At 57.4% G+C, this 27066-nt stretch overlaps 1 protein-coding gene across 7 annotated transcripts; it reads right to left on the reverse strand.

The window, feature by feature from the left end:
* Positions 1–357: 357 nt before the first annotated feature.
* On the reverse strand, positions 358–10643 carry TLE6 (TLE family member 6, subcortical maternal complex member). 7 transcript variants are annotated; one of them, XR_007123334.1, is made up of 18 exons: positions 10518–10643; positions 9874–9966; positions 9305–9363; positions 8912–8957; positions 7841–7882; positions 4500–4562; positions 4159–4414; positions 4019–4047; positions 3500–3560; positions 3285–3400; positions 3151–3188; positions 2332–2584; positions 1986–2236; positions 1587–1728; positions 1292–1382; positions 1049–1199; positions 743–819; positions 575–584 (listed from the first exon to the last, which is right to left on the reverse strand). XR_007123334.1 is itself a non-coding variant. In XM_047706839.1 (17 exons), exons 2-17 carry the CDS (start codon positions 9895–9897, stop codon positions 480–482), a joined length of 1707 nt encoding a protein of 568 aa, XP_047562795.1. In that variant the 5' UTR covers positions 9898–9966; positions 10518–10643; the 3' UTR covers positions 358–479. The 7 variants fall into 7 exon arrangements, 5 of the variants coding, with proteins under 5 accessions (XP_047562795.1, XP_047562789.1, XP_047562804.1 ...); XM_047706839.1 differs by lacking the exon at positions 1292–1382 and having other exon boundaries at positions 358–584; positions 4019–4041; XM_047706833.1 differs by lacking the exon at positions 1292–1382 and having other exon boundaries at positions 358–584.
* Between the last annotated feature and the right edge of the window lie 16423 nt (positions 10644–27066).

The raw sequence follows: 27066 nt of genomic DNA on the forward strand, positions 1-27066 counted from the left end.
GGGGGCCAAGCAGCACCCCTCTAAAGTCATGATGACCACCAGTGTCCACAGACGTTGCCACGTGTCTCCCCTGAGGGATGGGTTCACCCCCAGGTGAGATGCACCGGGGTATCTTGGGAAGGGGGGGGACCCCATCCCTGGATCGGAAACCCCCTCTCTGGGAGGTGAGGGGGATGAGCTCAGTGGGACAGGGAAATTGGTGCATGTGCACCCCCACTCCCAACAGGGGTCCGCGGCTCGAGGAGAGTCTCCGTGCATGTGGGCTCCGGGCTGGGAGACCCAGCCAGCCAAGTCTTCCCAAACTGCTACAGGATGGGCGGGCGGCAGGAAAGGACGCACCCAGACCCACTCTGCTTCTTCCAATTGCTTTACTACCTGTGCAGTGGGGAAGAGACCTGGCCCCCCCCACCCCTCCACCTTGTTGGGGGCAAAGGACAAAAAAAAAAGGGTCCCGAGTCAGGACGACAGGGCCAGGCCCCTCAGTAGGTGATCTGGTAGACCGCGGTGTGGTCCTCCGACCCCGTGACGACCAGGCGGTTGTTGCGGGACACATCACAGCACAGGATGGAGGCGGTCTCGGGCACCTGGGGAGGTGGAGGGCCAGGATGAGCTGCGGGGAGCTCACCCACCCCTGCCCCTACCCTCTGCCCTGCAGCTCAAGCCTGGTCCCTCTCAGGAGCCGTGCACCCAGCACCCGGAGCTGAGCACTGCCCCCTGCCCCACGTCTGGCCCACGGTGGTACCTGGAACACCACGGTCCCCGCGGGCATGCCATAGATGCTGACCAGGTCATCTGTCCCAACGCTCACCCACCACTGGCCTGGGAGGGGGAGGAGGGGACAGGGTCATGGGAAACTTGGCAGCTGTGGGCAGGGCCTCTGGGGACCTGGGGCACAGAGGGAGACCCCACCTCCCTCATGCCCCCGTGGAGAGCATCACTGAGTGGTTTCTGCTGATGAAGGGCAAGGGGGGCTTAGGGAGGGTGGGGCAGGACCCCAGGGGAGGCTGGGGGCGACAGGGGACTCCCCCACCCACTCCCGGCCACTCACCAAATGGGGAAAACTTGAGACCCAGGATGGTGCCGTCCTTACACCCCACCATGTGCTTCTGGCCCCCTCGGGTGGGCTGTAGCCACTGTTGGCCACTGGCTGTGCCCACCAGCACCCAGTCTTCCTGGGGACTGGGGGACAGGCTCATTATCTGGGGGGGGCGGGCAGCAGGGAAGAGGCCGGTCAGGTCCCGGCCGGGCCTGGGAGGTGGTAGGGGCACAGGGACCCGCCCTGGGGGCTGACCTCTGGCCAGCTTCCTGGCTTCCTGGCCCTGACGAGCAACTTCACACCTCTGGGCCTCAGTCTGCTCATCTCTAAAGTGGGTTGGTCCTCTCTGCCTTAAGCAGTATTGCAGAGACTAAATGGGGCTACGGGCACCCAGTACAGAACATAGACACGTCTAATGTTATCGGGGCCTGGGGGGAGGACATTCTCCTGCTCCACTCCTGCCAGCACCGATCAGACGTGGGGTGTCACTACCTCCCTCCTCCCAACATCCACCTCCTCTCTAGCCCAAGGCCCAGCCCAGCCCACACACCTGAGACTCGAATTGGTATTCCAGGGGCTCCCCGGGGGTCCTCAGGTCCCAGCACCGCAGGCAGGTGTCCAGCCCCCCCGTCCAGATGTTCTGGTCTTTGACAGCAATGCTCTTGGTTCCGTTTGGGGGCCCCGGCAGGTCCCTGGCCAGAAGGGGTATCGGCAAGGGGGCAGGGCCGAGACTCTGAGCCTGGGCCCCAGGAACACCACCCAGCCAGTCACACCCAGGTGACTGATGGGGAAACGGAGGCCAGCCACAATCTGAACTCAGGCCCCCCACTCTCTCAAACACAAACCGAACCAATCAGGGGATTTTAGCCTTCAGACCGCTGCATCCCTGCTTGGGGCCGGGGGTGGGAAGGGGCTTTTCGGGATGAGCCCACGCACCCCTGGGCCTCACCTGACAATGCTCTGGTCCCGCAAGTCCCAGATCCTGACTGTGCCGTCGGTGAAGCCTGCGAAGGCCAGGGTGGCCTCGGGGCCGAAGGCCAGGGCCTGGCAGGTGAGGCCTGCGCAGGGCAGCTCGCCGCTCACACGCAGGGAGGGCGCGGTCAGGTCCCACACGCTCACGCCAGCCAGGTTGTGGCCGCCCGTCAGCAGGGTCGTGCTGGTCGGGGACAGCAGGCAGGTGCGCAGGTAGGCCTGGGGGTTCTGGGGCGGCACGGGTGCAGGTGACTGTCCTCTGCGGTGGCCGGGGCTCTTCCGGCTCCCATGAGCTCTGCCCCCAGAGCCAGCCCCTCTCCTACCTGTACACGCAGGTGGCTCTCGGGGAGCCGGTCCTCCAGCCCCCCGCCCACCAGGCTCCACACTTTGACGCCGCCGCGGCCGCAGGTGAACGCATGTCGCGTGCAGCTGCTGACGGCCGTGGCGAGCACCGGCTCCCCGTGCTTTAGCGTCCGCATCTTCTCCACTCCGTGCGGGATGGCCGCCTTCTGGGATTGCCAGGGCAAGGCATCTGGTCTCTTCCACGTGTCCTCGAAGTCCTCAGGGTCCCAGCATCTTGGGAGGGGAGGCCTCAGGGTCACCAGCCTGCCTGTGAGTCTCTCTGCCCGCAGGGGCCCCTCCACCAAGCCTGAGGAGCTTCATTCTTCAGAAGTTTTCACTCAGGCTCGGCTTCCCAACTACACCAACTTCCCCCAGGTGAAGCCCCTTCGAGGATTCTCCCTCTCCTAGAAACAAACATCACTGCCTTCCACCTAGAATGCTTTGCCCCATTCTAGCAAACTCCTACTCATCTGTCAAGACCCTAACCATTATGCCCCTTCCCTCCAGGAAAGCCTTCTCATCCCCCCTGGGCTCCGCCAGCCTCCAACCACATGCTTGGGACGGTCTGGATCTCCCTCAACACCCTCTTTCCATGGGAGTTCTCTCCTCAAATCCCTGGAACCCAGTACTAGTCATGTGGGGAGAGACGGTGACGCTGGCCTGACTGTAACTACCCAGCCCCCTCAGCTCTGGGTATCGAGGACAGTAGCAGGGTGGTGGGGTAGAGAGGAGACACACTCTCCCTGTCCCCTCTGCCAGGGACAGAGGTACATGACAGGAGGGACAACACAGAGACTCACATGGGCTTCAGGAACCGGTAGGCTCTCCCAGCAGGCTCCTGCGGTGGGACCAGGATCATGCAGAGCCTTGTCAGCTCCCTCCGCCCCAGCCCTCTCAGCCTTCATGGAGGCTGCAGCTCGGGAAGGGGCCTCACCTGGGCTATGCGGAGGGAGAGCATCCCTTCGGTGTCCAGGCCTGGCAGGCCTGGCTCTGTGCTCTCTTCTCCGGAGCCCTCGGGGGAGCTGGGGGAGGGCTCGGGTGGGCTGGGCACTGGATGGAGACAAGGCAGATGAATGGCAGGTGTGGGCTTCTCAGGGGCAGGCTCCGCCCCCACCCCCCCACCGTGCCCCCTCGCCGCACTGGGATTACCCAAAGCATCTCTGCTCCGTGGTTCCAGTCCTGAGTCCTGTGGTCCTGCGTCCTGGCTCTCCTGCCCACGGGAATTGGGGCGATCAGTTCAGACCAAGTTCAGTTCAGTCTTTTTTTCAAAGATTTTATTTATTTATTTGACAGACAGAGATCACAAGCAGGCAGAGAGGCAGGCAGAGGGAAAGGGGGGAAGCAGGCACCCCACTGAGCAGAGAGTCCGACGACAGGGGGCTCGATCCCAGGACCCTGAGATCATGACCTAAGCCGAAGGCAGAGGCTTAACCCACGGAGCCACCCAGGCACCCCAGTTCAGTTGTCTTAGACCCGGAAAACCTTGGGGAGGCCCAGGCAGTGTAGATAAGACTTAAGACTTATCAACAGCCCCAAGTCCTATCTTGGGCACTGGCCTGAGTCCTCTCAGGGCACCCGGGACGGAGGACAGAAGCTGTGGACGACCTCACAGGAACCCAGACACCCCAACCTGAGGACCCCCCCCCTCAGGGTACCACAGTTACTCACCAGGCCTGGCAACTGCTCTGTCACTGGGACGGGGCGGGGGAGGGCAGGGGGGAGTAGGACATGATTCAGTGGTGCTGTCCCCAGGCTGTCCCCGACACAGCCCCAGGCCGCCGCCATCCCCCACCCCCAGGGAGACTCACTCCTGCGGCGCTGGTCCCTCCTGTGGGTCCCCGCAAAGATCTGCCAGAGCTCCTTGGTCAGAACGTCCTGCCAAAACCGGGGCTCGGGGTCCCAGGGGGACTGCGTGTCCGGCGTGGGGGGCCCGGCATCCGCTCTGGAGGGCTGCCTCAGCCAGTCTGAGGACCTCGCGGCCAGGATGTCTTCGAAGGGTGGTCCCTGGAGCCCAGAGGGCTGTGGGGTCTCGGCCTCTGGATGCAGGGAAGCCTCGGGGCTGGCCTGTCCCACAAAGTGCTGGGTTGCCAGGGGCAGGAGGTGTGCCTCGGAGCCGGTCCCCTCCCTCCTCCAGGGCCCAGGCACCCACCTCCGCAGGCTGGAAGCCCCGGGCCTGGCTCCAGGTCTCCACTGTCCGCAGGAAGTTCTCCGTCTGGATGGGGAAGGAGCGGGGGGAGGACACATCCCAGCTAAGCCTTTGTCAGGAGGCCTGAGCGCACACCTTGACCAGCAAGCCGGCTTCCCAGTGCGTGAAACAAGGACACACGACACGGGGCCTGCCTTGAAGGTTCTGGGGGTGGATTCACGATGATGCGGAGCCTAGAGCCAGTTAGTTTTTCATACTCAGAACTCCGCAGCCGAACCCTGAAGGCCGGCCATCACCCTCAAGGGGTAGAAAGCGGGGTCCCATCTGGGTTCCCCTCCAGTTGCTTTTCTTAGGAGGTTTGAAGACTAAAGCCTTGGAGCGCCTGGAGGCTCAGTCAGTGGAGCCTCTGCCTTCGGTTCAGGTCATGATCCTGGGGTCCAGGGATGAGCCTCCTGTCTGGCTCCCTACTCAGTGGGGAGCCTGCTGCTCCCTCTGTCCCTCCCCCCACTCATGCTCTGTCTCTCAAATAAATAAACAAAATCTTTAAAAAGCAAGCAAGCAGGCAAAAGCTTCAACACCCCTCTGCTTAAAATGGCTTCGAGAAGCAAAGTCGTTGGTACCGGTGTTGCTCTGTGTACCGACATCTGAACTTAAGTGTCGGGAGGACACTCAGAAACCAGTGATCACCTCTCATGGAGGAGGGCCAGTAGCAGGACAATAGGGGACCCCGTGGGAGGGTCACAGCCCTTTATACTTAAAAATCAGGCCACGTGACTAGCAACGATTCCAAATCTAAGTGAAGAGTTTCCATGGGCCTCGAAGGGCTTGAGGGCTCTAAGTCCCCCCCCACCCAATCTGACCCGCAGGCATCGGCCTGTGCCTTTAGAAGACACGCTCCTTCCTTGAGATGCAGCGACCAGCCACAGATGGTTATTCGATACACAGTGAAGTCCGGTTAAAAGTGCAACGTCTCCAGCCCCACTCAAGTGCTCAACGGCCACGTCGGCCCAGTGGCCGCCAACATGGATAGCACAGGCGCCAAGAGCACAGGTACCCAGCGCGTGCCTGGTGGCCAGGCGGAGGGCAGTGTCGGCGATGTGGGAGCCTCCTGGCCAGGGTCCCCAGAAATCCAGAACAGGGAGACCGAGCTTCTGGGTCTGATGAGCAGCCCTATGGGGACGCGCGTGTGCAGCTCTATTTAGTGAGTGCGAGAACGTTCTAGGCCTGTCTAACACGGTAGCTGCTGGCTTCGCGTGGCTGGTGAGCACGCCGAATGCTGCTGGTTTGAAGGTCAACTTCAGTTTAAATAACGCACGTGTCCCATGGCCACCAGAGATCTATGTGCCCTAAGCATCGCCCTTGGGCCTCAAGGAAGCACGCCCCTCGGTGGTGGACGCCAGGAAGCTCCCCAGAGTGGGCCGGACCAAGGCAAACTCCCCAGGCCTGGGGACAATCCTGATTCACAAGAAAGAAGGAAGGAAGCAGCCTGAGGGCCAGCTGCGGTCGGCCCCAGCTCCCAGAAACTCCTGGCATTCCCATTTTGCAGAGGAGAAAACAAAGGCCCACGGTAGCAAAGCCAATTTTCCCAAGTCAGGAGGACCAAGGGCCAGGCCGTGTTTCCTGCAGCCTGGGCAGGCAGGCAGAATGGCGAGGGAAGAGGGGCCGGGCAGCGGGACCCCCCCACCTCTCTGAGCCCACGGCTGGGGGGGCTGCCTCCTGGGGCAGCTGGTGATGGGTTCCCCAGCTGGGCCTCCCAGCAGCACAGACCCAGGGGAGCCTTCCCCAATCCGCCCTGGCTCGTTAATGCGCAATTTACTGGCACTTGAACGCACTCAGCATGAAAAGTGCTGCTCCCTCCTGCCTGCTGGCTGGCTGGCCCTCCCCGGGGAGCGGGGAGCGCACGTGGAGCAGGCAGGGCCACGGAAGGCTGCTGGGATTTTAAATGCACGGCGGGGAGGCTGGGAAAACAAGGAGCTGAGACAGAGGGGAGAGGACAGAGGGGAGTCTCGGCGGGACGCCAGGGCCAGCAAGGCCCCTGGGTTGAACAGCGGCTATGTGGGGCAAGACCCACCCCTCCGCACACCCCTGAGCTCACAATCTCCTCTGTTCTCACCACCAGCTCCTCACCTAGATGGTCCTGTTCTCCCGCCCTGCCCAACTCTCTCCTCCAGAGGGCGCCCGTGCGCACAAGTCAGGTCCCCCACCCCCACCCCAAGGACTCCTAGCTCCCTGGTGGAAAAGCCCAAGTCCGCTCCAGGGCCCCCAAGATGCCAGGGCACCTGCCCTGTCCCCTCCTCACTGCTCCAACCACAGGGGCCTCCTCTCTGTCCCTCCAACACAGCAGGTGCTGTCATGCCCCAGGACTTTTGCACGGGCTGTGCCCTCTGTCCATTCTGCACCTCCCATCCAAGGGAGCTGCATGCCCTCTGTGATCCTTCAAGAGTTTGCTCAAATGTCACCTTCTCAGCAGGCTTGCACTCCCACCCCTTCCCCCGTGTCCCCTGGGGCTGTGCAGAATCCATCCCCGCACCTTGCCCAGCCCTCACCATCTGACACTTCTGTTTACCAAGCTCCTGTCACCCCAAGGGCAGAGGTTTGCCTGTGTCCTTCTCCGCGGTTTCCCTGGCGCCTACAACGGCACTTGGCAAGGAGGTAATGGCTAGAGGACTGCTGAATGGACAACCGTGTTCTGGTTGCTTCCTGGCCCCCCTCATTCTGGATCCGTCTCTCCCGGTTCCCCGCGCTGCCCACCCCGGGCCGTGCTGAGCTGCAGACACGGCCCTGGCCTTCCGCCAGTCACATCTGGCACAGACAGAGAGTCCTGCCAGCACCCAGGAGAAAGGGGCCAGGTGGCGGGAGGACAGGCAGGACTGCAAGACGTGCTTCAGCTTGGGCAAGGCGCCCTGTGCCGGGAGACGGCACCCCCTCCCCGGGGCCCGTGCAGACCTGCCTCCCCACCAACCCCGTTCACGTGTGAGACACCCTCGAGAACACTTGGTTGCCCGGAAGGCCGTAATCCGGGTGCGCCTGGCACATGACAGGCCCTCACGGCGGAAGCAGCGGACGCGAAAGTGCTGGAAAGGGCCCTGGCTTCATCTGAGCCACACGGGGGAGCTGGGAGCGGGCCAGGAAGGAAGACACTCCCCCGGTGGGGGGGCGCGGGGAGGGCCCCCCTCTGCCCACGGCCCTCCAGGGCTCCCACTTCCTTAGGGGTAAAAGGGCCTCCCCGGTGTCCCCGCAAGGGTCCCCACAACCAGGCCTGGTCATGACTTCTCACCCTATTTTTCCCTGCCTTTCGAGGAAGGGGAGGCGTACCCCTCCTTGGGTCCTGGTGACCCACTTACCTGCTTGTGATGCTCCTGGAGACCCTGCCGGATCTTCTGGAGCTGCAAGGGAATGGCAGGGATGGCACCAGGAGCTGGGGTGGGGGGTGATGGAGGGGGACAAGGGTAAGAAGTTGCATGCCGGGCATGCTTCTCCCCAACTGTGTGACCCTGGGCAAGCCGCTCGCCCTCTCTGGTCACTACACTCATCAGCTAGAATATCCCCTACCACACAGAGTGAAAGCTAATCAGAGAGACCCTTGGTTTCATTCTCAATGTGAAGTTCAAAGACTCCCCATAACTACCAGGGCCCTGCACCCCTGCCCTGTCCTCTCCCTGCCCTCCCCTCCTTCCTCTGCTCTAGCCACAGGGGCCTCCTCGCTCATTCCTCCAACACACCCAAGCCCAGTCCTGCCCCAGGGCCTTTGCACAGGCTGTGCCCTCGGCCTGGAATACCCTCCCTTCCTTGCTCTCTCAGGGACGGTAGTACCTCCTCACCTTCCCTATCTCCCTGTCAACCTCACCTCTTCCAGGAAGCCCTTCCTGGACTCATGTCCATCTCCCCATCTTCTGTCTTCTTCAAGGAAGTTACATTTTGTGAATCCTCTTTCTCTACTTACTTGTCTCTCTCTTCTCCCTAGCGGTGCCCTGTCTATAGGGCTGGCCCCTAGTCAAGTGTGGCTATTTAAATTTAATCGAGTTAAAAATTCAGTCCCCTGCAAGTTCTCAGTAGCCACATGGGCTGGCGGGCGCCATATTGGGCACGGTTGATCTAGAACATTCTCGTCACTGCAGAAAGTTCTAGAAGACAGCCCCACACGGGCACCTACATTCCTCCTGAGCAGGGACTCCCGCTACCTATTGTTCCGTGATGAGCCGTCAGTCACAGAAACACTTCCTGTAAATACAGAGTTTCTAACTTTTGCAGCAACATTAGCACTCATGAGGAAAAAGGCTCTTGAAGAAGCTGGACTGCGTGCGTGACCTCACGCGCCCAGAGGAAGCAGAACCGAGTCAAGGAAAGGGTGTCCCCAAACCCCGCTCCCAAGGCCTGAGGAAGCAGCCCCTCCAGGCTGTCTGGGGGCTGCTCACCGCCAAGTTCATGCTCTCCACCTGTGCCGCCAGGTGAGGGGGGAACCTGAGGGGAAGAGAACCCAGCAGAGCTCAGGAGGCCTCCTGGGAGCCAGCCCCAACCCCACCCGGCCCGGCCAGCCCCCTTTTCACAATTAGGCAAGTGCAGTGTTTTTAAACATATAATCAGTGCAAGTAAATTCACGCTAAACAAGGACAACTCGGAAATTTAAATGAAGGCCAGGACGGGTGTTGGTGGCTTTCCTTTCACTTTGGGCTCCCCCATTCCTAGCTCTGTCTTTCGGGCCAGGGGCTTCTGGCCACCCCCCACCCCACCCCGAGGGACCAGAGCGGACGCTCTCCCTCCCTCTGTGGGCCACAGGGGGACCTCCAGTCCCCGAGAGTCACCCTCACCTGGGGAACTCTCGCTGGAGCTGATCCAGGACAGCCCGACAGCTCAGTTCAGAAGGAGCCTGGGAAGGTGACAAGAGGTGATCCGCACACCACTCCCCCTCCCCCGCCTCCCTCCTTCCACCCTCCAGCCACACCCCTAATCAGCCCCCCCAGGGGGTGCGCTGGGACCTCCTGAAACCTGAAGGGACTTAAGTCCCCAAGGAGTAGCCTCCGTTTTGCCTCTTGGCCTAAAGTCTCAAATCCGGAGTCTCTGGAGAGCCCTTGAGAGAAAGAAGCTGGCCCGGCCCGGCCCCAACTATTGGAAAGGGACATCTGTGCAGGAGGGGGGCTTCTGCTTGCAAAATACTAGCAAGGACAATGTGGTCATGTGCTTTAACACCTGGGTGATGAGAAGCAGGTTTAATTTAAAAAGAAAGTGCCCTGGCACCTGTCAGTAGGTGTGGTGGGTTAGAGCCCTGCAGCCAAAAGGCCTGGCCACCTGCCTGCGTCCCTCCATCAGCAGGAGAGCAGGGTTTGAGCCCAGCTTCCAGGCTCATATCCCCCAACACAGGGGTTAAGGACCTCCTCACCAGAGTTCCTGGGGGCCCCATCATCCCTGGAGGGTGCTTCTGGGGGCTAGGATGGCCCCAAGAGGTGATCTTCAGGCAGGGGGCCCAAGGACTCTAAAATAACAAGGAGAGACGCAGGTTCTGAGAGCAGAAGTCTGGGCAGCCAGGGACAGAATCAATCCCCCCCCAACCCCCCCCCAGCCTCCCCTCCAGGACCCAGTCCTGGATCCCAACCCCCTCCCTGACTTCTAGCACCCCACTGCATTTGTCAAACTCTGGTGCCTCTGGCTGCCCCAGCTAGTAGTGGGCTCCAGGGAAGTCCTTCTATGATGTGGAGGGAGACAGTGACAAGACTCACACTCCCTGCCAGGAACTGTCACCGCTGGGGGACCCCATGTTAGGACGCTAAAACTCAACCTTGGTTTTGAGACAATTTCCTAAAACATAGATGAAGATCATTGGGAAGGGGTTTTGAAGGATGAGTAAGAGTTGGCCAGGTGACTTAGGAGGAATTTTCAGACAGAAGGAAAGAGACCTCTCTCCACCCGGTCACTCCTGCGCTAAGCCCCTTCTTTGCTTCGCTTCTACCTCTCCACGGCCTTCAGCCTCCTCCCCCGCCCGGGGGGGACGCTGGGGTCCTCCAGGAGACCCGTCTGCCTACTCACCTCCCTTAGGATGGAGGCCCAGGACAGCGAGGAGAAAATCGCGGAGGGTCAACCGAGTTCAGGCCCAGAACGAACGCCCCTCCGCACCTCCCCTCCTCCCGGGGACCCTTTGACCCGTCGGGCCCCGCCCCGGCCAGCCCCGGCCCCGCCCCCGCCCGCCCCGGCCCCGCCCGGCCCCGCAGCCACCTGCACCACGAGGACGATCAATGAAAGAGCAGCAGCTGCACGTGGGCTCGGACACCGCGGGCGGCCGCTGCAGGCACTGGCCAATCGCTAGGCCACTTACCCACGTGGGCCGCAGGCGCTTTCGCTGATTGGCCGGCTCTCCCCAGCCGCCGGCCGGGCTGTCAATCAGGGCGCCCGGCGCCTGAGCTTAACCCTTGCGGTACCGCTGTAGGGAAGGGCAGCGTGCAGAGCCAAAGGCACTTTGGGGTCCAGACTGGGGCAAGGATATTGAGAAGGGCTTGGGGCTTGGGGTCAGAGGGTGCAACCTGGGAAGGGGCTGGGCGGCGTGTAGTTGCATTGTTTAGTGAAAAGCTGGGCCGTTTTTAGCGGGGCCGGAGCGGCTTAGGGCTAGGGGTGGGGCTAGGCGTCTGGGCAGAAATCTTAGCCCTCATTCCAGGGCTTCCACAGGGCCTGACAACGTTTTCCTCAATATTAGTAACGCAGCTCAAAGGAAGCTTCAAGCCCCTATACTGGGGAAAACTTAGCATCTCCCTTTCATCGGGCAACAAGCCTGGGGCTCTGTATTTCTGTCCATGAATTCTCCCAGCTGTCCCCCAAGCCCAGGATCTGAGAACCAAATGCAGGGACTGCAGAGGCCTTGAAACTGGCACAGTTCTTCCAGGCTCAAGGCCAGGGTAGGAAGGGGTGGTGGGTATTCCAGGCCTGGGGATGATAGAAAGATAAGGGGCTGGGGTTGTAGGAGGGTGTCCTGGGATTCTAGACTTGTGCTCTGCCCGCCCCCCCCCCCCCCCCCCCGCCGTTTGCACTGCCTACCCGCCCACCCCAGGGTCTTTGCACTAACCATTCCCTCCTCTACCAGGAATAGTCTCCCCCTGACAGCCACTGGCTTGCTCCCTCCTGCTCAGAGGCTGCCACTTCTGAAGACCTCCCCTCACATCCCTTTTAAAAATGAACTTCCACCACCCCGCCTCTCCCTTACTTAATTTTTCTCCAAACATGGTTTGAGTTGGCCCTAATCTTGTTGTAATCTTAGTAGCTGTAAGTCCTGCTGTGTTCAGAATTCACCTGGGGAGGGATGCTGGGGTGAGAGCCACAGGAGGGAGAGGATGCTCTGCTTGCCCCTCTTCTGTGCTTTGCCTGGGGAGGGGCACATGGTTCAGGTCTTGGGATGCAGTCCCCGGAGATTATCATGTAAACACACAACTGGGGTTTTGCGGCTGGTCTATGGAGGGCAAAGTGAGGGCTGCCAGGTGTGAGCCACAAAAAAAAAATAGGTTTTCACCCACGATCCCTCCACTGGCCCTTAATTGAAGCATATTTTATTTATGAGATGGTCAGCTAATTGCCTCTGTGCACTTGGCTCTCTTCCTCCCGTGGTTGCTGGGCACACCAGCTTATCCGAGGCGGCCTCACCCAGTATCCACTGGGTACCTGTGGCAATTTAAATTAAAACAAATGAAAAGGAAACAAAATTAAAAACTCAGGTCCTTGGGCTCAGTGTCCTCATGTCATTTGCTCAGCAGCCACACATGGCTGGGGATGACCATCCCCACGGGAGAGTGCAGATCTAGAACATTCCCACCCTGGCAGAAAGTTCCAGCGGGCAGGACAGGTCTGAGGTCTAGATCCGCGCACAAGTCAGAAGCATTTCACAGGAGCCGTCCTACGTTTTCCTGCTGAAGCCTACAGGTGGGTGGGGTAGGAGCTGGGACGGCGGGCCCTGTCCTTTCTTTCACTGTCCCCCAAGTCCCTCAGTCTGGCCTGTAGGGTAGGGTCACAGCCTTCCCTGAGCCCTCTGGAAGGCCTAGGACACAGCAGAAAGGAGGGGAGGCAGCAAAGATTTCCTTCTTGGTTTTTGAGTTGTGGCCTTGGAAGCCCCAGGTCTGGAAGAGAAGGGTTTGCATTTCCAAAGCTGTGGAATTCCCTGGCAGGCCCTGGCAACCTCAGACCAGGCCCCCAGAGGCCCAGGGTTACGTGGGTTGGGTGCAGGCCAGGCAGAAGGCTCAAGGGAAAGCCCGGGGTACAGAAGGGGCCAAGCAGTGACCACAGGGTGGTGGTGGCAGCAGGGAAGTGGTGACCACTTTCTATCCCCTGACACCCCTGTTCTCTCCCCCATCCTCAGGACATGCCAGTGGCCCCCGGCCCCCCGTAGACAAGTGACGGAGGGGAAGCAGCAGCTGCAGAAAGCCTGTAGGTGGAAGGACCCTGGTGTCCAGTCAGTGGATGAATGACGGAGAGGCGGAAGGACAGGGACCCTCCAAAGACCGTGGCCGCGCCGGGTGATGGATACTGGATGGCAGAATGGCCCTCAGCTGCCCTGCCCTCAGAGGCCGCTGGAATGCCCTTGAACTTAGACTTGGCCCCAGGAAAAGTGAATTTATTGAATTACCCAGAATTGATCGAAGTTTGCCTTCTGCCATCTGGTGGAGAGAGGCTGTTCATTTCCGGGACTGCTTTGACAAATGACCGCACGCCCGTGGCTTCAAACAGCGGACATCTATTCTGTTGTGATCGGAGGCCGGAAGCCCAAGCCCCAGGCGTCCAGGGCTCTGCTCCCTCCGCAGGCTCCTTGGAGGATCCCTCCGGTTGGGGGGTGGGGGCACCAATCCTTGGCGTCCCTCAGCCTCTAGACACATCCCTCCAGTCTTGGGTCTTCCCCTGGTGTGTGTCTGGTGTCCGAAGTCCCCTCTGCTTGTAGGACACCAGTCCCCGGACTTCGGGCCGCCCTGCTCCAGTACGACCTCAACCCTAGCAATTTCACATGAAATCATCCTATTTCCAAGTAAGGTCACATTCCCACGTGCTGGGAAATTAGGACCCAAGCAGACCTTTTTGAAGGGCACCATTCTACTCTCAACTGGCTCAGAAGGAAAAATGGAATAGATGCACACACACCCGCCATCTGCCATGAATCTGGCCAGCTTCACTTACCTCCCCGGGTCGCAGAGCTACTAGAAGGCTAAGCTAGGATTTGAACCTGTGTCATCTGGCTGTGGGATGTACCCTCGTAACCCTGATGCCATAATGCCCAGATCTAAGTTAGGTTCCTGCCATCGAACTGCCCACGTCGCAGCATGAGGTGGGGGTCCGCCACCCCCAGGGACCCGAGCTCAGAGGAAGGTGCATCCGTCCCACAGCGGCCTTTTGGATCCCCAGACCCGGCTGTCACTCCTGGAGACACCCAGATGGATTAGGTAGCCACCGCTGCATCACAAATTGTCCCCAAAGTTAGTGGCTTGAAGGAGAAGCCCTGATCATCTCCCAGGGATTCCGGTGATCAGGAATCCGGGGGTGGCTTTGCTGGTCACTTCTGGGGGCGCTGACCAGCTGCTATCTGCACTTCAGCTGCTCTGTCCCCCTTCCCGGTGAATGCGTTCTGCCAGCAGGAAGCGGATTTGAAAATCTCAGTGAGACCCTGTCCAACGTCACTCTGTCTCCCGGGACTATCCCTGACCCTACTCACCGCCCAGTGGGTTTTGTCTTTCTCACCAGCCGGTGCTTCGTTGTTGTACTTGGTTCTTCTTTCTCTATGTGTGTGTGTGTGGACACACGCGTGTGCATGTCGCTGAGAGGGCGGCTGGGTGGGTGGCACACGCTTCCATTCAGGGGCCTTTCTTCTGCTTATTTTCCCCAAATATCTTTGTCTCAGTTGTGGGGTCCAAAGCGGCTTTCACCTCCCCGCTCCCTGGAACCTGCACACTTCCAACATGCTTCCCCGTCAGGGCTGGGCAGGGGGTGGTGACCAGGGTGTCCTCTGACCGGCGAGTGGTGTGCGTAGCCCTTTGTCCCATCCTTCGCATTTGTCCCAATTTACACTTTGCCTTGAAGGGAGCTTTCCTCTGGGACCCGGGGGCAGACACACGTGCCCTGGATGAGGCGCCAGCGTCGCGGCTTCCGACACTCGCCCATCCAGCCAGCTCGTGTCTGGTCAGGACCAGGAGTGACCACCGCTGGCTCGCCGGGGCTCCGGGCTGCGGCTGGCTTCCCAGTGGACTCGCAGCGGGCCCGTGTTCATCCCAGCGATGTCATCCCAAGGCAGGCAGTGGCCTTGACCCAGGGAGCCCCCAAGGCAGGGAGAGGCCGCAGAGGCCTATCGTGAGGGTCCAGCGCATCGCCTCCGGAGGTGGGCAGCGGGGAGGGCGGATCCCCCGCTCGACCTGCGCCCAGGCCGCTTCGGAGTCGAACCTGTGGTCTCCGGCGCCCTCTGCTGGCCACATCTTGAATTACAGCGCCGTCGCCGCGTCCTTTCCCGCCCGTGGGGTCACCTGTTTCACAGCACGCCCTGCGCTGTCGCAGGATCTTTAGTAAATTTGTCCGGTGGCACAACCATCACCACAGCCGAATCTTGGAACATCCCCATCACCTCGGACGTGTCCCTCTGGTCCGTTAGGAATCATCCCCCAGCTTCCTCTCCCTGGAGAATCTCCTTTTCTAGAAACGTCCCTCGCATGGGCTTCTAAGTGTGAGTATTTTGTGTCTGGCTTCCGCTGGGTGGAGGTTTGCCTGTTTGCAGTTTGGGCGGCGGCGGACACAGCTGTGGCGGACGTCCACGCAGGTCTGTGTGTTGGAAGGGGTCGATGCCTCCCCGTGGAGCCGCGAGGTGTGGTGTGGCAGCGGGTCTGTCCACCATCTTCTGGGGCTTCCAGGCTTCTCCCCAAAGTGGCGGCACCGTGTTGCCTTTCCACCAGCTGTGTATGAGCCGTGACTTGTTCCACGCGCTTTTAGTGGGGAAACTTCTAAATGACGGGATTCCCCGTGGCAGGACCCTTGTCCTTCTACGAAGGGTCTCCTGGTGGCCAGCTGGTCCTCACCAGGCCCCGGGCTCCCTGCTGCAAGCCGGAACTTCGCTTCTGCCTGTCTGCTGAGACTGGATGCCAGGGGGGTTTGGGATGTCCCCCCCCGGCGTCCTTGCGTTGGGTGAGGACCTCTCCCTCCCGTGGCTCCCTCTGTTTATCCATCTTTCCAGTATCACTGTCTACTGATACTTTTTAAAACGTTCCTCTAAAGAACTGCATGGACGCATTGCTTCTAAGCACAAAACAGACCCGAAGATTTCAAATGGAAAATTACCGTCCCGGCTGCCGCGTCCTCGGCGGGGCTCCCTGGCCTGTGCCACTCATCCCACAGTCGTGGTTCTCCAGCTGGCGGGCACCACGATGGCCTGGGGGGGGGTGTTGAAATACAGACCACTGAGCTCCAGCCCCCAGAATTCCTGATGCAGGGGGTCTGCCGTGGGGCCCGGGAATCCACATTTTTAGGACACTCCTTGGAGACGCCCAGCGGCAGGTGCAGAGACCTGTGGAGAGCCCCGCTCTCCGCGGCGTGGCCACGAGGGGCCAAGGGCCTCCATGTGGTGATGGTCACACCGAACCCTGTCTCCCCGACCGCCTCCCTCCCTTACCATCTAGTTTAGTTACGTGGACCGTGGACCGTGGGCATTGATGTCCCATGACCGTAAGCACCGTGACCCGTAAACACCGCCGTGTTTTGGGCTCTGCAGTCCAGGGTGCTGTAGCGATGTGCTGGCGGAACCGGGGACATGGGTGTCTCATTTTCTTTGAGTTAAATTAATTAAAGTTTAGGAGAACCTGGGTGGCTCAGTCCTTACGCGTCTGCCTTCAGCTCAGGTCATGATCTCAGGGTCCTGGGATGGAGCCCCGCATTGGGCCCCCTGCTCTGCAGGAAGCCTGCTTCTCCCTCTCTCACTCCCCCTGCTCTCTCACTGTCTCTGTCTGTCAAATAAACAAACAAAATCTAAAATAAATAAATAAATAAAAGTTTAAAATTTTTTTTTAATTTATTTGACAGACAGACAGAGATCACAAATAGGCAGAGAGAGGGGTGCGGGGGGGAAGCAGGCTCCCCGTCTAGCAGAGAGCCCGATGCGGGGCTCGATCCCAGGACTCTGGGATCATGACCTGAGTGGAAGGCAGAGGCTCAACCCACTGAGCCACCCAGGCGCCCCAAAGTTTAAATTTTAAAAACGACCCTGAATTAGGGCGGCTCAGGGTCCCGGCGTGCCCGGCAGGGTGTACGGAGCCAACCAGGACCCGGTGGTCACCCCAAACATATAGGAAAATGTTTCCATTTGGAACAGTTCGGGTATGCAAATCTGTCTGCCGGTAGGTTTTGTGACACCTGAACGCAGATCAAGGATTTGTGATGACAATTAAGTGTCTGAATCGAGTGTGTGATGCACTGGGGATTTCGAAGACTTTGTACCCAAAAAAAGGGTAAAATGCTCATGAATATTTTTCATACTGATTATGTTTGAAAGGAGACTATTTCAGACCAATTGGGTGAAATATACTGTTAAGGTTAATTTTACTTTTTTCTTTTTTTGTTTAAAATTTTTTTTTTTTTTTTTTTTAAGATTTTATTTATTTATTTGACAGAGAGAGATCACAAGTAGACGGAGAGGCAGGCAGAGAGAGAGAGAGGGAAGCAGGCTTCCCGCTGAGCAGAGAGCCCGATGTGGGACTCGATCCCAGGACCCCGAGATCATGACCCGAGCCAAAGGCAGCGGCTTAACCCACTGAGCCACCCAGGCGCCCCAAAATTTTTTTTTATTTTAAAGATTTTTATTTATTTATTTATTTGACAGACAGAGATCACAAGTAGGCAGAGAGGCAGGCAGAGAGAGGAGGAAGCAGGCTCCCTGCTGAGCAGAGAGCCCGATGCGGGGCTCGATCCCAGGACCCTGGGATCATGATCTGAGCCAAAGGCAGAGGCTTTAACCCACTGAACCACTCAGGCACCCCTACTTTTTTCTTTTTAAAAAATGTGTCTAGAAAAAAAATTTTGAAAGATTTTCCTTATTCACATTAGAGGTAGATGGAGAGACAGAGCGAGAGCATGAGCAGGGGACTAGCGGGGAGAGGGACAAGCAGTCTCTGCACTGAGCACAGAGCCCCATAATGGGCTCAATCCTGGGACCCCGAGATCCTGACCTGAGCCGAAACCAAGAGCCACATGCTGAACCCAGAGCCAGCCAGGTGCCCCCAGGGGATTTTACGTTGCATGTGTAGCTCACAGCGCACTTTCCTGGGACACCTCTGCTCCAGGAGGCAAATTTTTCAGCCTCCTCTTCCTCTGTTTTGCTCATGATTTGTTTCATAAGAAACTCGTTGAGCTGTAATTCCCATACTGTGCAATTGACCTGGTTAGTGTAAAATTCAGTACTTTTTTAGTACATTCGCAGGGTTGTGCAACACACCACACCACAATCGACTCTAGAACATTCCCTCACCCCAAAAAGAAACCTGTCTCCATCAGTAGTCACCACCCCCTCTCCCCCCCAGCCCCCGGCCGCCACGAGCCCCTTCCCATCCGTGGAGGAGCCTGGTCTCGGCATGTCACACACATGGATTCACACCCCGTGTGACGTCCTGTGTCTGCTTCCCTCCCTGCGCATCATGGGCTTGGGGTCCGTCCCGGGGCCACGCGGGGGCCTCCCCCTACTACTGGGCGGGGACGCTCTCGTTCACCACTTCACAGACACGTGGGGGCTCACTTCAGGGTTCAGTTGCCTTTTTCTTCCTTTTTCCTTCTCCTTACAATATATTCCTTTTTAAAAAAGATTTTATTTATTTATTTGACAGAGAGAGACAGTGAGAGAGAGAACACAGACAGGGGGAGTGGTAGAGGGAGAAGCAGATCCCCACTGAGCAGAGAGCCCAATGTGGGGCTAGATCCCAGGACCCCTGGATCTTGACCTGAGCCGAAGGCAGAGGCTTAGCCATCTGAGCCTCCCACGCGCCCGTCCTTATAATATATTCTTAAGAAACAGCCATTTAAACATTGAGTGGAACCCTGTCCGTCCCCTGCCCCATTCTCCTCCCAAAGCTCTCCCTCGGACTCAGAGCCCAAGTCCTGAGAGGGCTTTTGAAAGCCCTGCAGGGTCTTTACCACTTTCTGATTAATCCCGGGTTACAGTCCGCTCCCTCCAGCCACAAAGACCTTTCTGCTCTTGCTCACAGGCTGGCACAGGACCTTTGCACGGGCTGTCCGCTCAGCTGGAACCCTCTTCTCCTTGACGGCTCTGTGACTCGCTCCCTCAAGTACTTCCTGTTTTAGCTCGGTCACCTCCTCAGAGTGGCCGTCCCTGACCCCACCTACAGGAACCTGCACCCTACCTCAGCCCGAGGAGTCTCCTTCCAGTCCCCTCATCCTGTTTGCACACCAATTTCACCATCGGGCAACAGTGTATTAATTTGGACACTTGGAGGCAAGAGTCATTGGAAACCATTCCAGAAGCTATTACAGTGGATGCTTCTTGCCTGAAGCAGGTTTTGTACCCCGAGTGCTCCCCACATTCGCCAGTGGGCCCTGTGTCCTGCTGTAAGCGAGAGCCTTCCCTTTCCCCCATGAATCTAGTTATTATTGGTGTGGACACAGAGAGTCCCCTTTTTTAAAAAAAGATTTTATTCATTTATTTGACACACAGAGAGAGAGAGGTCCAAGCAGGCAGAGAGGCAGGCAGAGAGAGAGCGGGAGCAGGCTTCCCGCTGAGCAGAGAGCCCGATGTGGGGCTCGATCCCAGGACCCTGAGACCATGACCTGAGCCGAAGGCAGAGGCTTAACCCACTGAGCCACCCAGGTGCCCCCCATTTTTTTTAATGGCTTCTAATTCATCGTTCTTCTTCATTTTGTGGATGGTCCCATGGTCTAAGGGTTGCCCGGATTTCAAGCGGGTTTCTCTGCTTTTCTGATGCCCCAGCATTCTTCCGAGCACCTCCTGGCTGGCAGGCAGGACTGGAGGGTCCAGGCTCCTGCTCCTCTACCACCCCAGCCCTGGGGTCCTCTCTGTAAACATGCAGATTTCCGAGCCCCAGCCCAGCAGGTGGGGGAGCAGGGGAAATTAGGGATTCTTCAGAGAGTGAGGATCTTTTTAGAAAGTTTCCTGCTGGGAGAGGGTGGCCTGAGAGCCCGGAGGGAGGGGGAGTGAATATAAAGAGTGTTCTGGATCTTGGCTGTGGCTGCATGAAGCTACCTGGTTCGGTAAGTGTATGGAGCTTACACACACATACACACACACACACACACACACACACACACACTGGAAGGGTCGCATCAATGTCAATACCCGGGTTGGGACACTGAACTCTACTTTTGCAAAATGTGACCACTAGAGAGAAAGTGAACACGCTTTTGTACAACTGTAGGTGAATCGCCATTTTCCCCATAAAACCCTCAGTCAAAAAGTGACACACTACCGGGATCCATGGTGCCGCCGTGGGCGTGCCAATACCCCAGAGAGGCTGGACCTGTGGGCTGCAGCTTCCGAGCAGTGACCTTGTGTAGTGAAATGAATGACTTTCCCTGTTCTCATCCTACCAGCCCTACAGAAAAAAGGCAAGGCTAGCATTAGGGATGAAAAACAAAAAGGAGTGGGTCCAGGTGACTTGGGGAAATGGCTTTCTTCGGGACCTGCGGTTTTCAGCGTCAGAGAAGCCATTCTAAAATTCCTGGAAGGAACGGTCTTACTTGAAAACCTTTTCTTTTCTTGAAAACCAGCAGCAAAGCCAAGGACAGGCAAAAGAATGGAAGAAAACGGTTGCAAACAATTAGAATCGCTCCTCCCTTTTCTTTGACCGTTCGCTGGCTAGCTACATGCTTGTGCGTGTGTGCATGTGTGTGTGCACGTGCGTGTGTATACACACACACAAATTACGGGCAGCCCCCCTCTTAACTCTGCGCATACATTGCAACCTGTGCCCCTTTATCCTGAAATGCTTCTGCGGTAGGTTTTGAGGGTGAGGGGCGCCCTCTTGTGGTCACACTTTTTCTCCGCAGAAAGACTTCCTTCTGGATTCTATCTAGAAACAATCACTTTGTTGGTCTGTGTTTTGCCAGTATTTTCTCCTTGTTGCCGCTTGCCTCCTCGTTTGCTTCGGAGTGGCATTCAAAGCGCAAATACTTAAAATTCTAATGACCCCCTTGATCCTTTCTTTGTGTGTGTTTGTCATATTTCGGGGACTACCTAAGAGGTATCAGCCAGGCCCCAGGTCATGAGGATTTTCCTCCTGGGTTTTCTTGGAGATGTTTCGAGTTTCTGAGTTTCCGCTCCTGCACTCAGGTCTACGCTTGGCTGAGAAGCAATTGCGCACACTGTATACCACGAACTCACCAGTTGTGAGTAGACAGGCCCGTTCTTGAAGCCCTGGAAGAGTTTTCCAGTCGCCTTAAATGGAGCCTGTTAATTTAACGCAGTTGTAACCAGCTGTCCCCGCACATCTCAGCTGCCAGGTGTAGCCCATCAGAGCTTCTCCGGGTCCCTGAGATGGCGGCTCACAGCCAGGAGCTGCCCACAGAATCCCCAGGCCTGCCCCAGCCCCTCCTCAGGCATCTTGGACCAGCCCCCAACCCCCAGCAGAAGCATCCAGCCTGGAATCTGGAAAAGGCTGGGGCTGGTCCCCAAAAGGGGGAGCTGGGAGTGTGGGGAGGGTGTGGGGATGGTGGGGGCTTCCCTGGGAGGGATGGTGATGTAGGAACAATGTCAGGGTTCGAACCCAAGGGCCTCGAAAGAATTCTTGAGACTTTTCGGTGTAAAAAGGTGGTTTTATTAAAGCACGGCACTGGGGTCATGAGGAGGGGCCCATGGGAGGGGGTTAGGGAGAGCGTCAGTCTCTAAGGAATTTTGGAAACCAGGTTTCCAGGACTCTGAGGGGGCTGTTGTTGGGAAAGGGTCATTTATTGTCTAGTGAGACCTTAGTCATGAGACCCTTCAGATGCATATGGGTGGGCCATACGCTTGGGGGGTGATTGCCAACACGTACGGGGGATTTAAAGATAAAGTTTCCAAAGGAAAAATTTTAAAAACATTTATTTGACAGAGAGAGAGACAGAGCACAAGCAGCAGGAGCAGGAGAGGGAAAGGGAGAAGCAGGCTCCCCACCCAGCAGGAGCCCTACGTGGGTTCCGTCGTCCTGGGATCATCGCCTGAGCTGAAGGCAGTCCCTCGGGTGCCCCTGAGGAAGCAGACTTTCGGGATCCTGGGGTCGGGCTAGGACTACCGCCTGCTCTTAGCAGAGTGTCAAGGTTGAGGCAGTCGGTCCCTGGAGGAATATCACTGTTTCAAGGGCTTGTCAAGGGGTTTAGAGAGCAAGGAATCTGGTCATTGTTGTTCTGCCTTTGTTTCCCACCCCAGTGGGAGCAGGAGAGTGGCGCAGGGCCCGGGCGCAGCAGAAGGCGTGGGTGCTGCCCTCCCTCCCATGTGCACTGGGGCATGTTCTCGTGTTTATTACCCGCGCCCTTCATCGACGCGGTTACCATGTCTGTCCCCCCAGCGGCGACCTCAGACGGGGTTACCAAGTCTGTCCCCCCACTGCGACCTCAGACGGGGTTACCGTGTCTGTCCCCCCAGCAACGACCTCAGACGGGGTCACCGTGTGTGTCCTCCCAGCGGCGACCTCAAACGAGGTCACCGTGTGTGTCCCCCAGCGGCGACCTCAGACGGGCGCGGGCAGGGATCGTCGTGTCCGCTCTGCACGTGCCCCGGCGCAGGGAGCCGGCCTGGGTCTGGACGGACGCCTCCCGGCACCCGCTGGGGCAGCCGCGCGCCGTCCCCGAGGCCGCCCCGACGACCCGACATCCGCGGCGCAAGCGGGACGAGGCCGCGCCCGCCAGGAAGAAAACGGCGCGCAGAGAAATGCACAGAGCAGGACCCAGCTCGGGATGAAACCGGAGGCGCCCCCGGAGAAGCAGCGCAGCGGCGCGAACGCATCCTCACACCCGCGCGCCGGCGCCGAAAGTGCGGGGAAACGAGCGTTTACTGCACACGGATCCGGAAGGGGCTGCTGGGCTCAGTGGCCACGCCCCGACCACGCCCCCAGCCAACACCCCTGGGCCGGGTTCCTTCTGGCTTCAGACCTGCCCGAAGGGGGCGGATCCGGGACTGGACCCAGTCGCGTTCCAGAGGGCGGGGGGAACTAGCATCTCTCTGCTCGCCGATTGGAGGACGCATCTCGCTCCGCCCATCGTTGAGGCTCCACCAATCCCGACACCTAGGCTTGCTTCATTTTCCGCTCCCGGCAGCCCCGGAACCGGTAGCGGAAGCGTCAGCCGGGCCACGGGAAGGGGAGGCTGTTGCCCTTCGCCGGGGACGTCCGCCTTTCCCGGGGGTCCACGGCGGGTCCCGGCCCCGTGCCTGCTCGAAAGCCGAGGTTGGGTAAAAGGGCGAGCCCAGCCCGGTCGGAGGCCCCTGGGACGGGGCGGGCGCTCCCCGGCCCCCGGGACGCTGGGGCCCGGCAGAGCCCAGGCTGCGGGAAGGGCGGGTACGGGGGCTGCGGCCCGGCTTCGGTGGGCTCGCAGCGGGGCGGGGCCGCACGGTCCCTGCGTCGGGCAGGCTGACGAGTGCTGCGTCAGGCGCCGGTTGCTGTCGGTACGTCCGCGCACGATCGCGGGCATCCTCGTGTTCCAGTCCTGGAGCCCTGACTTCGGTAGCGGGGGGACGCGCGCTTGTGACCCGGGCTTCGACCAAGTGAAGGTCGGACGAGCCAAGGGCTCCCACCCGAGGACGACGTCACCCCCGGGCGACGTTTGACAGCGTGGGAAGACATTGCGGGGCTGACACTTGGCTTACAGGGGTGCTGCTCGCGTGGGGCGTGCGGGCTGGCGCTGGGGCTCAGCATCCTCCGGCGAGCAGGGCGGCGCCCCGCGCGCTGAATCTGCCCCCCCGGAGACGCTGTGTGCGCGCGGGGTCCGTGTCACCAGGCGCATCCTGTTAGTAGGGATACTGTGTCGTTGATGAGTTCTCCTGGAGAAAGGGTTGTGCAGATCCGGGTTGTTTCCTGGATCTCAAGGAGGCAGCCAGACTTAGTGGAGTCGCTTTTCCACGAAATAATTTTCAAACAAAAGTGCGGAGGTGATATGTGATTTTAGCAGGTACTGTGTTTGCTACAGATGTTTGTACAGATAAACAGTGCATAGAAAACAAACTAGAAACAGTACTGGTGTTCCCCGGCCTCCCTGCAGGGAACCAGTTCTGTTTTTGTTTTTTTTTTTTAATTTATTTATTTATTTGAAAAAGAGATCACAAGTAGGCAGAGAGAGAGGGGGAAGAGGCTTCCCGCTGAGCAGAGAGGCCCGACGCGGGGCTGGATCTCTCGTGACCTGAGCCGAAGGCAGAGGCTTAACCCTCTGAGCCAAACAGGCGCCCCTGGAGGAGCCATTTCTAATTTCACATGTACCCCCCCCCCCCCCCCCCATTCTAGTCCATGTTTGTGTAGGGCCATTTTTTTTTCCTGCGTGTGTGTATGTGCCCCTATACAGGGTAATTTTTTTGTATTTTTCTTAATTACTATAATGGAATCCTATATCCATCATCAGCTTTTTTCCTTTTTCTTCAACGTGATTTTTCGGATTTAGTGTTTTTTGTTTTTTAGTTTAAATTCAGTTGGTTAGGGGCACCAGGGTGGCTCAGTGGGTTAAAGCCTCTGTCTTCGGCTCAGGACATGATCCTAGGGTCCTGGGATCGAGCCCCACATCGGGCTCTCTGCTCAGCAGGGACCCTGCTTCCTCCTTTCTCTCTCTCTGCCTGTCTCTCTGCCTACTTGTGATCTCTCTGTCAAATAAATAAAATCTTTTAAAAAAATAAATTCAGTTGGTTAACATATAGTGTATGACTAGTTTCGGAGGTGGAGGTCAGTGATTCATCCGTCTCCTACAATACCCAGTGAGCCCTCCTTAATGTCCATCCGATTTAGTGTTGATAATACATCAGGGTTTCTCAAACTCGCTGCCTCCCTGGCCCCCGCCCTCCAGACACCAGTAGCAGTCCCACTGGTGACAACCAGAATTGTCTCCAGCTGTTGCCAATGTCCCTGGAGGGCAAACTCACATGAGGTCGAGTCCCAGCCCTACACGGAGGTGTGGTTAGGTCCTTACCCCTGCCCTATGCACGACATGACTGATTTAACTGCTGTTTTGGTGGTGGTGTTTCAGTCTGTTTTTTCAGGGTTTTACTTTTGCACATAACTGCCCGTCCCTCCTCCGGAATCCTGCGGGAGGGGTCCAGGCGAGGAACTGCACAGTTTGGCGACTGTAATTCAGAAGCTGCATGCTTACAAGTCTCGATTTCTCTGGAACACTCACGTGACTTGAACAGCGGTGCAAGAATATTCCCCTTGTTGGGGCGCCTGGGGGGCTCCGTGGGTTGAGCCTCTGCCTTCGGCTCAGGTCATGATCTCAGGGTCCTGGGATCGAGCCCCGCATCGGGCTCTCTGCTCGGCAGGGAGCCTGCTTCCCTCTCTCTCTCTCTCTCTGCCTGCCTCTCTGTCTACTTGTGATCTCTCTCTGTCAAATAAATAAATAAAATCTTTAAAAAAAAAAAAAAAGAATATTCCCCTTGAGAACAGTGGGGGAAAGTGCAGCCCCACATGGTGTCCTGTGAAAACCAGGTCTCCTTCCCCACCAGTCCCTAGTCGCTTAGTCGGGCCCCTGCAAAGCCACCCAAACCCCCAGTTGCTTGTGTGGGTTTTCAGAGCGCGGCACACACGACTCCGTGTTCTTTAAGCCCTAGGAGACTATGAGTGTGTACATTGTACATTCAGTGTAAACTGCCAGACTGTCCTTGGAGTGGCCTGCAGGGCCTGAGAAGAGCTGTTTTTACCCAACGTTGGCCAAGACTTGGAAGTACCATCCATCGCTCTCGAGTTCTTTGTCACCTGGAAGGGTTGACCCAGTTGTCACTGGGGTGGCTGTTCAAATTATTCACTGAAGTCCCTGTCCCTTTGGAAGCTGCCTTCCATGGCAAGATTCCCTGGCCGGGTTTTGCAGAACTCACTTGTCAAGATTTGCTGCTTCTGTCATTTTTAGGCATGCTTGTTTTTTCCAGTCATTTCTCAGAATTCATTCTTGCGCTTCTCTGTGTTCCCCGCAAGCTGTGATTTTTGTGGTGTTTTCTTTCAGCAGTGTGTGCTGTCCCACGTGGTAGCCACAGGAGGCCGTTTCAAAAAATGGCATTTTTATTTCAAGAGTTCGGTGTATTTTTTTTTTTAACGGCTTTACTGAAATATGAAGTGTAAAATTCAGTGGCTTTTAGCATCCACAGAATTCCACAACCATGGCCACAACTTTAGAATATTTTCATCACTTCCAAAAGAAGCTCTGTACCCTTTAGCTACTACCACCCTCTCTCCCTGTTCCCCAGCCCCAGCCCTAAGTGACTACTCATCTATTTTCTGTCCAGAGATTTCCCTCTTTGGGATATTTTGTGTGAAGAGTCATTCAATATGTGGTTTTCTGTGATGGGCTTCTTTCATAAACTTTTCAAGGTTTATCCACACTGTAGCATAGATCAGTGTTTTTTTTTTTCTCTTTTAGACTGAATGACAGGGCGCCTGGGTGGCTCAGTCAGTGAAGCATCTGCCTTTGGCTCAGGTCCTGGGATCGAGTCCTGCACCAGGCTCCCTGCTCAGCGGGAAGTCTGCTTCTCCCTTTCCCTCTGCCCTCCCCGCTTGTGCTCCCCTCCCTGCTCTTGCTCTCTCTTGCTGTCTCTCTCAAATAAATAAATAAAGTATTTAAAAAAAAAAAGACTAGATGATATTTCAGGGTATGGTTGGGCCATATTTTTTTCATGCCCTCACCTGCTGGTGGACATGCTGATTGCCTCTACCTTTTGGCTGTTGTGAGCAATGCTACTGCGAACATTTGTGTACAAGTATCCTTTTGAGTTTTCAGTTCCTTTGTTAGATGCTGTTGAAGAGACAGCAGGACCGGAATGGAGTCATTTGTGCCAAGCCCATGTCATCAAACAGGCATAATAGCTGACGGAACTATGGTTCAGCCTCTCCCAGGAACGTAAGCTCCACCAGGCAGCTGGGAGTCTCCTGGCTGGGTGGTCTTTCTGATAGGCCCCTTATGTCCCTGAAAGGCGACCTTACCTGAAACCAGGTCCACTCTGCTAGTAACTTCCTTGTGTCTCTCCCCCTTTCCATGAAAACCTTCCATTTTGTACAGCTCTCCAGAGCTCCTTTCTATTTGCTAAGATGACAGGTTGCTTCATTCATGAGTCATTAAATAAGGCCAGTAAGAGCTTTAAAACTTACTCAGATAACTTGTGTTTTTCAACAATACCTAGGAGTGGAAAGTCTGGGTCATATGGAAACTATGTTTCTTTGTATGAGGAGCCACAGGTCCCTGTTTCCCAGAGCAGCTGTACTGTTTCTCATTCGCACTAACAGTGAGTGAAGATTCTGATTTTCCATATCATTGTAGACACTTGTTACTATCTTTTTTATTCTAACCATCCTAATGGATGGCAAAGTGATATCTACGTGTGGTTTTCTTTTTTAAAGATTTTATTTACTTACTTGAGAGAGAAGAGAGAGATCACAGAGGGAGAGGGAGAAGCCAACTCCCC

This window comes from Lutra lutra, chromosome 1 (assembly GCF_902655055.1).
Source record: "Lutra lutra chromosome 1, mLutLut1.2, whole genome shotgun sequence".
NCBI classification, from domain to species: Eukaryota; Metazoa; Chordata; class Mammalia; order Carnivora; family Mustelidae; genus Lutra; species Lutra lutra.

Bases quoted from the DNA above. Each gene is read 5' to 3' on its own strand.
- TLE6 (XM_047706833.1), bottom strand. From the start codon at position 9,897: ATGATGGGGCCCCCAGGAACTCTG. The intron at 4,563-7,840 runs GTAAGTGGGTCA...TTCCCCATCCAG, and splicing joins TCCAGGAGCATCACAAGCAG to ACGGAGAACTTCCTGCGGAC. The intron at 1,729-1,985 runs GTGAGGCCCAGG...CCTTCTGGCCAG, and splicing joins CGGGACCAGAGCATTGTCAG to GGACCTGCCGGGGCCCCCAA.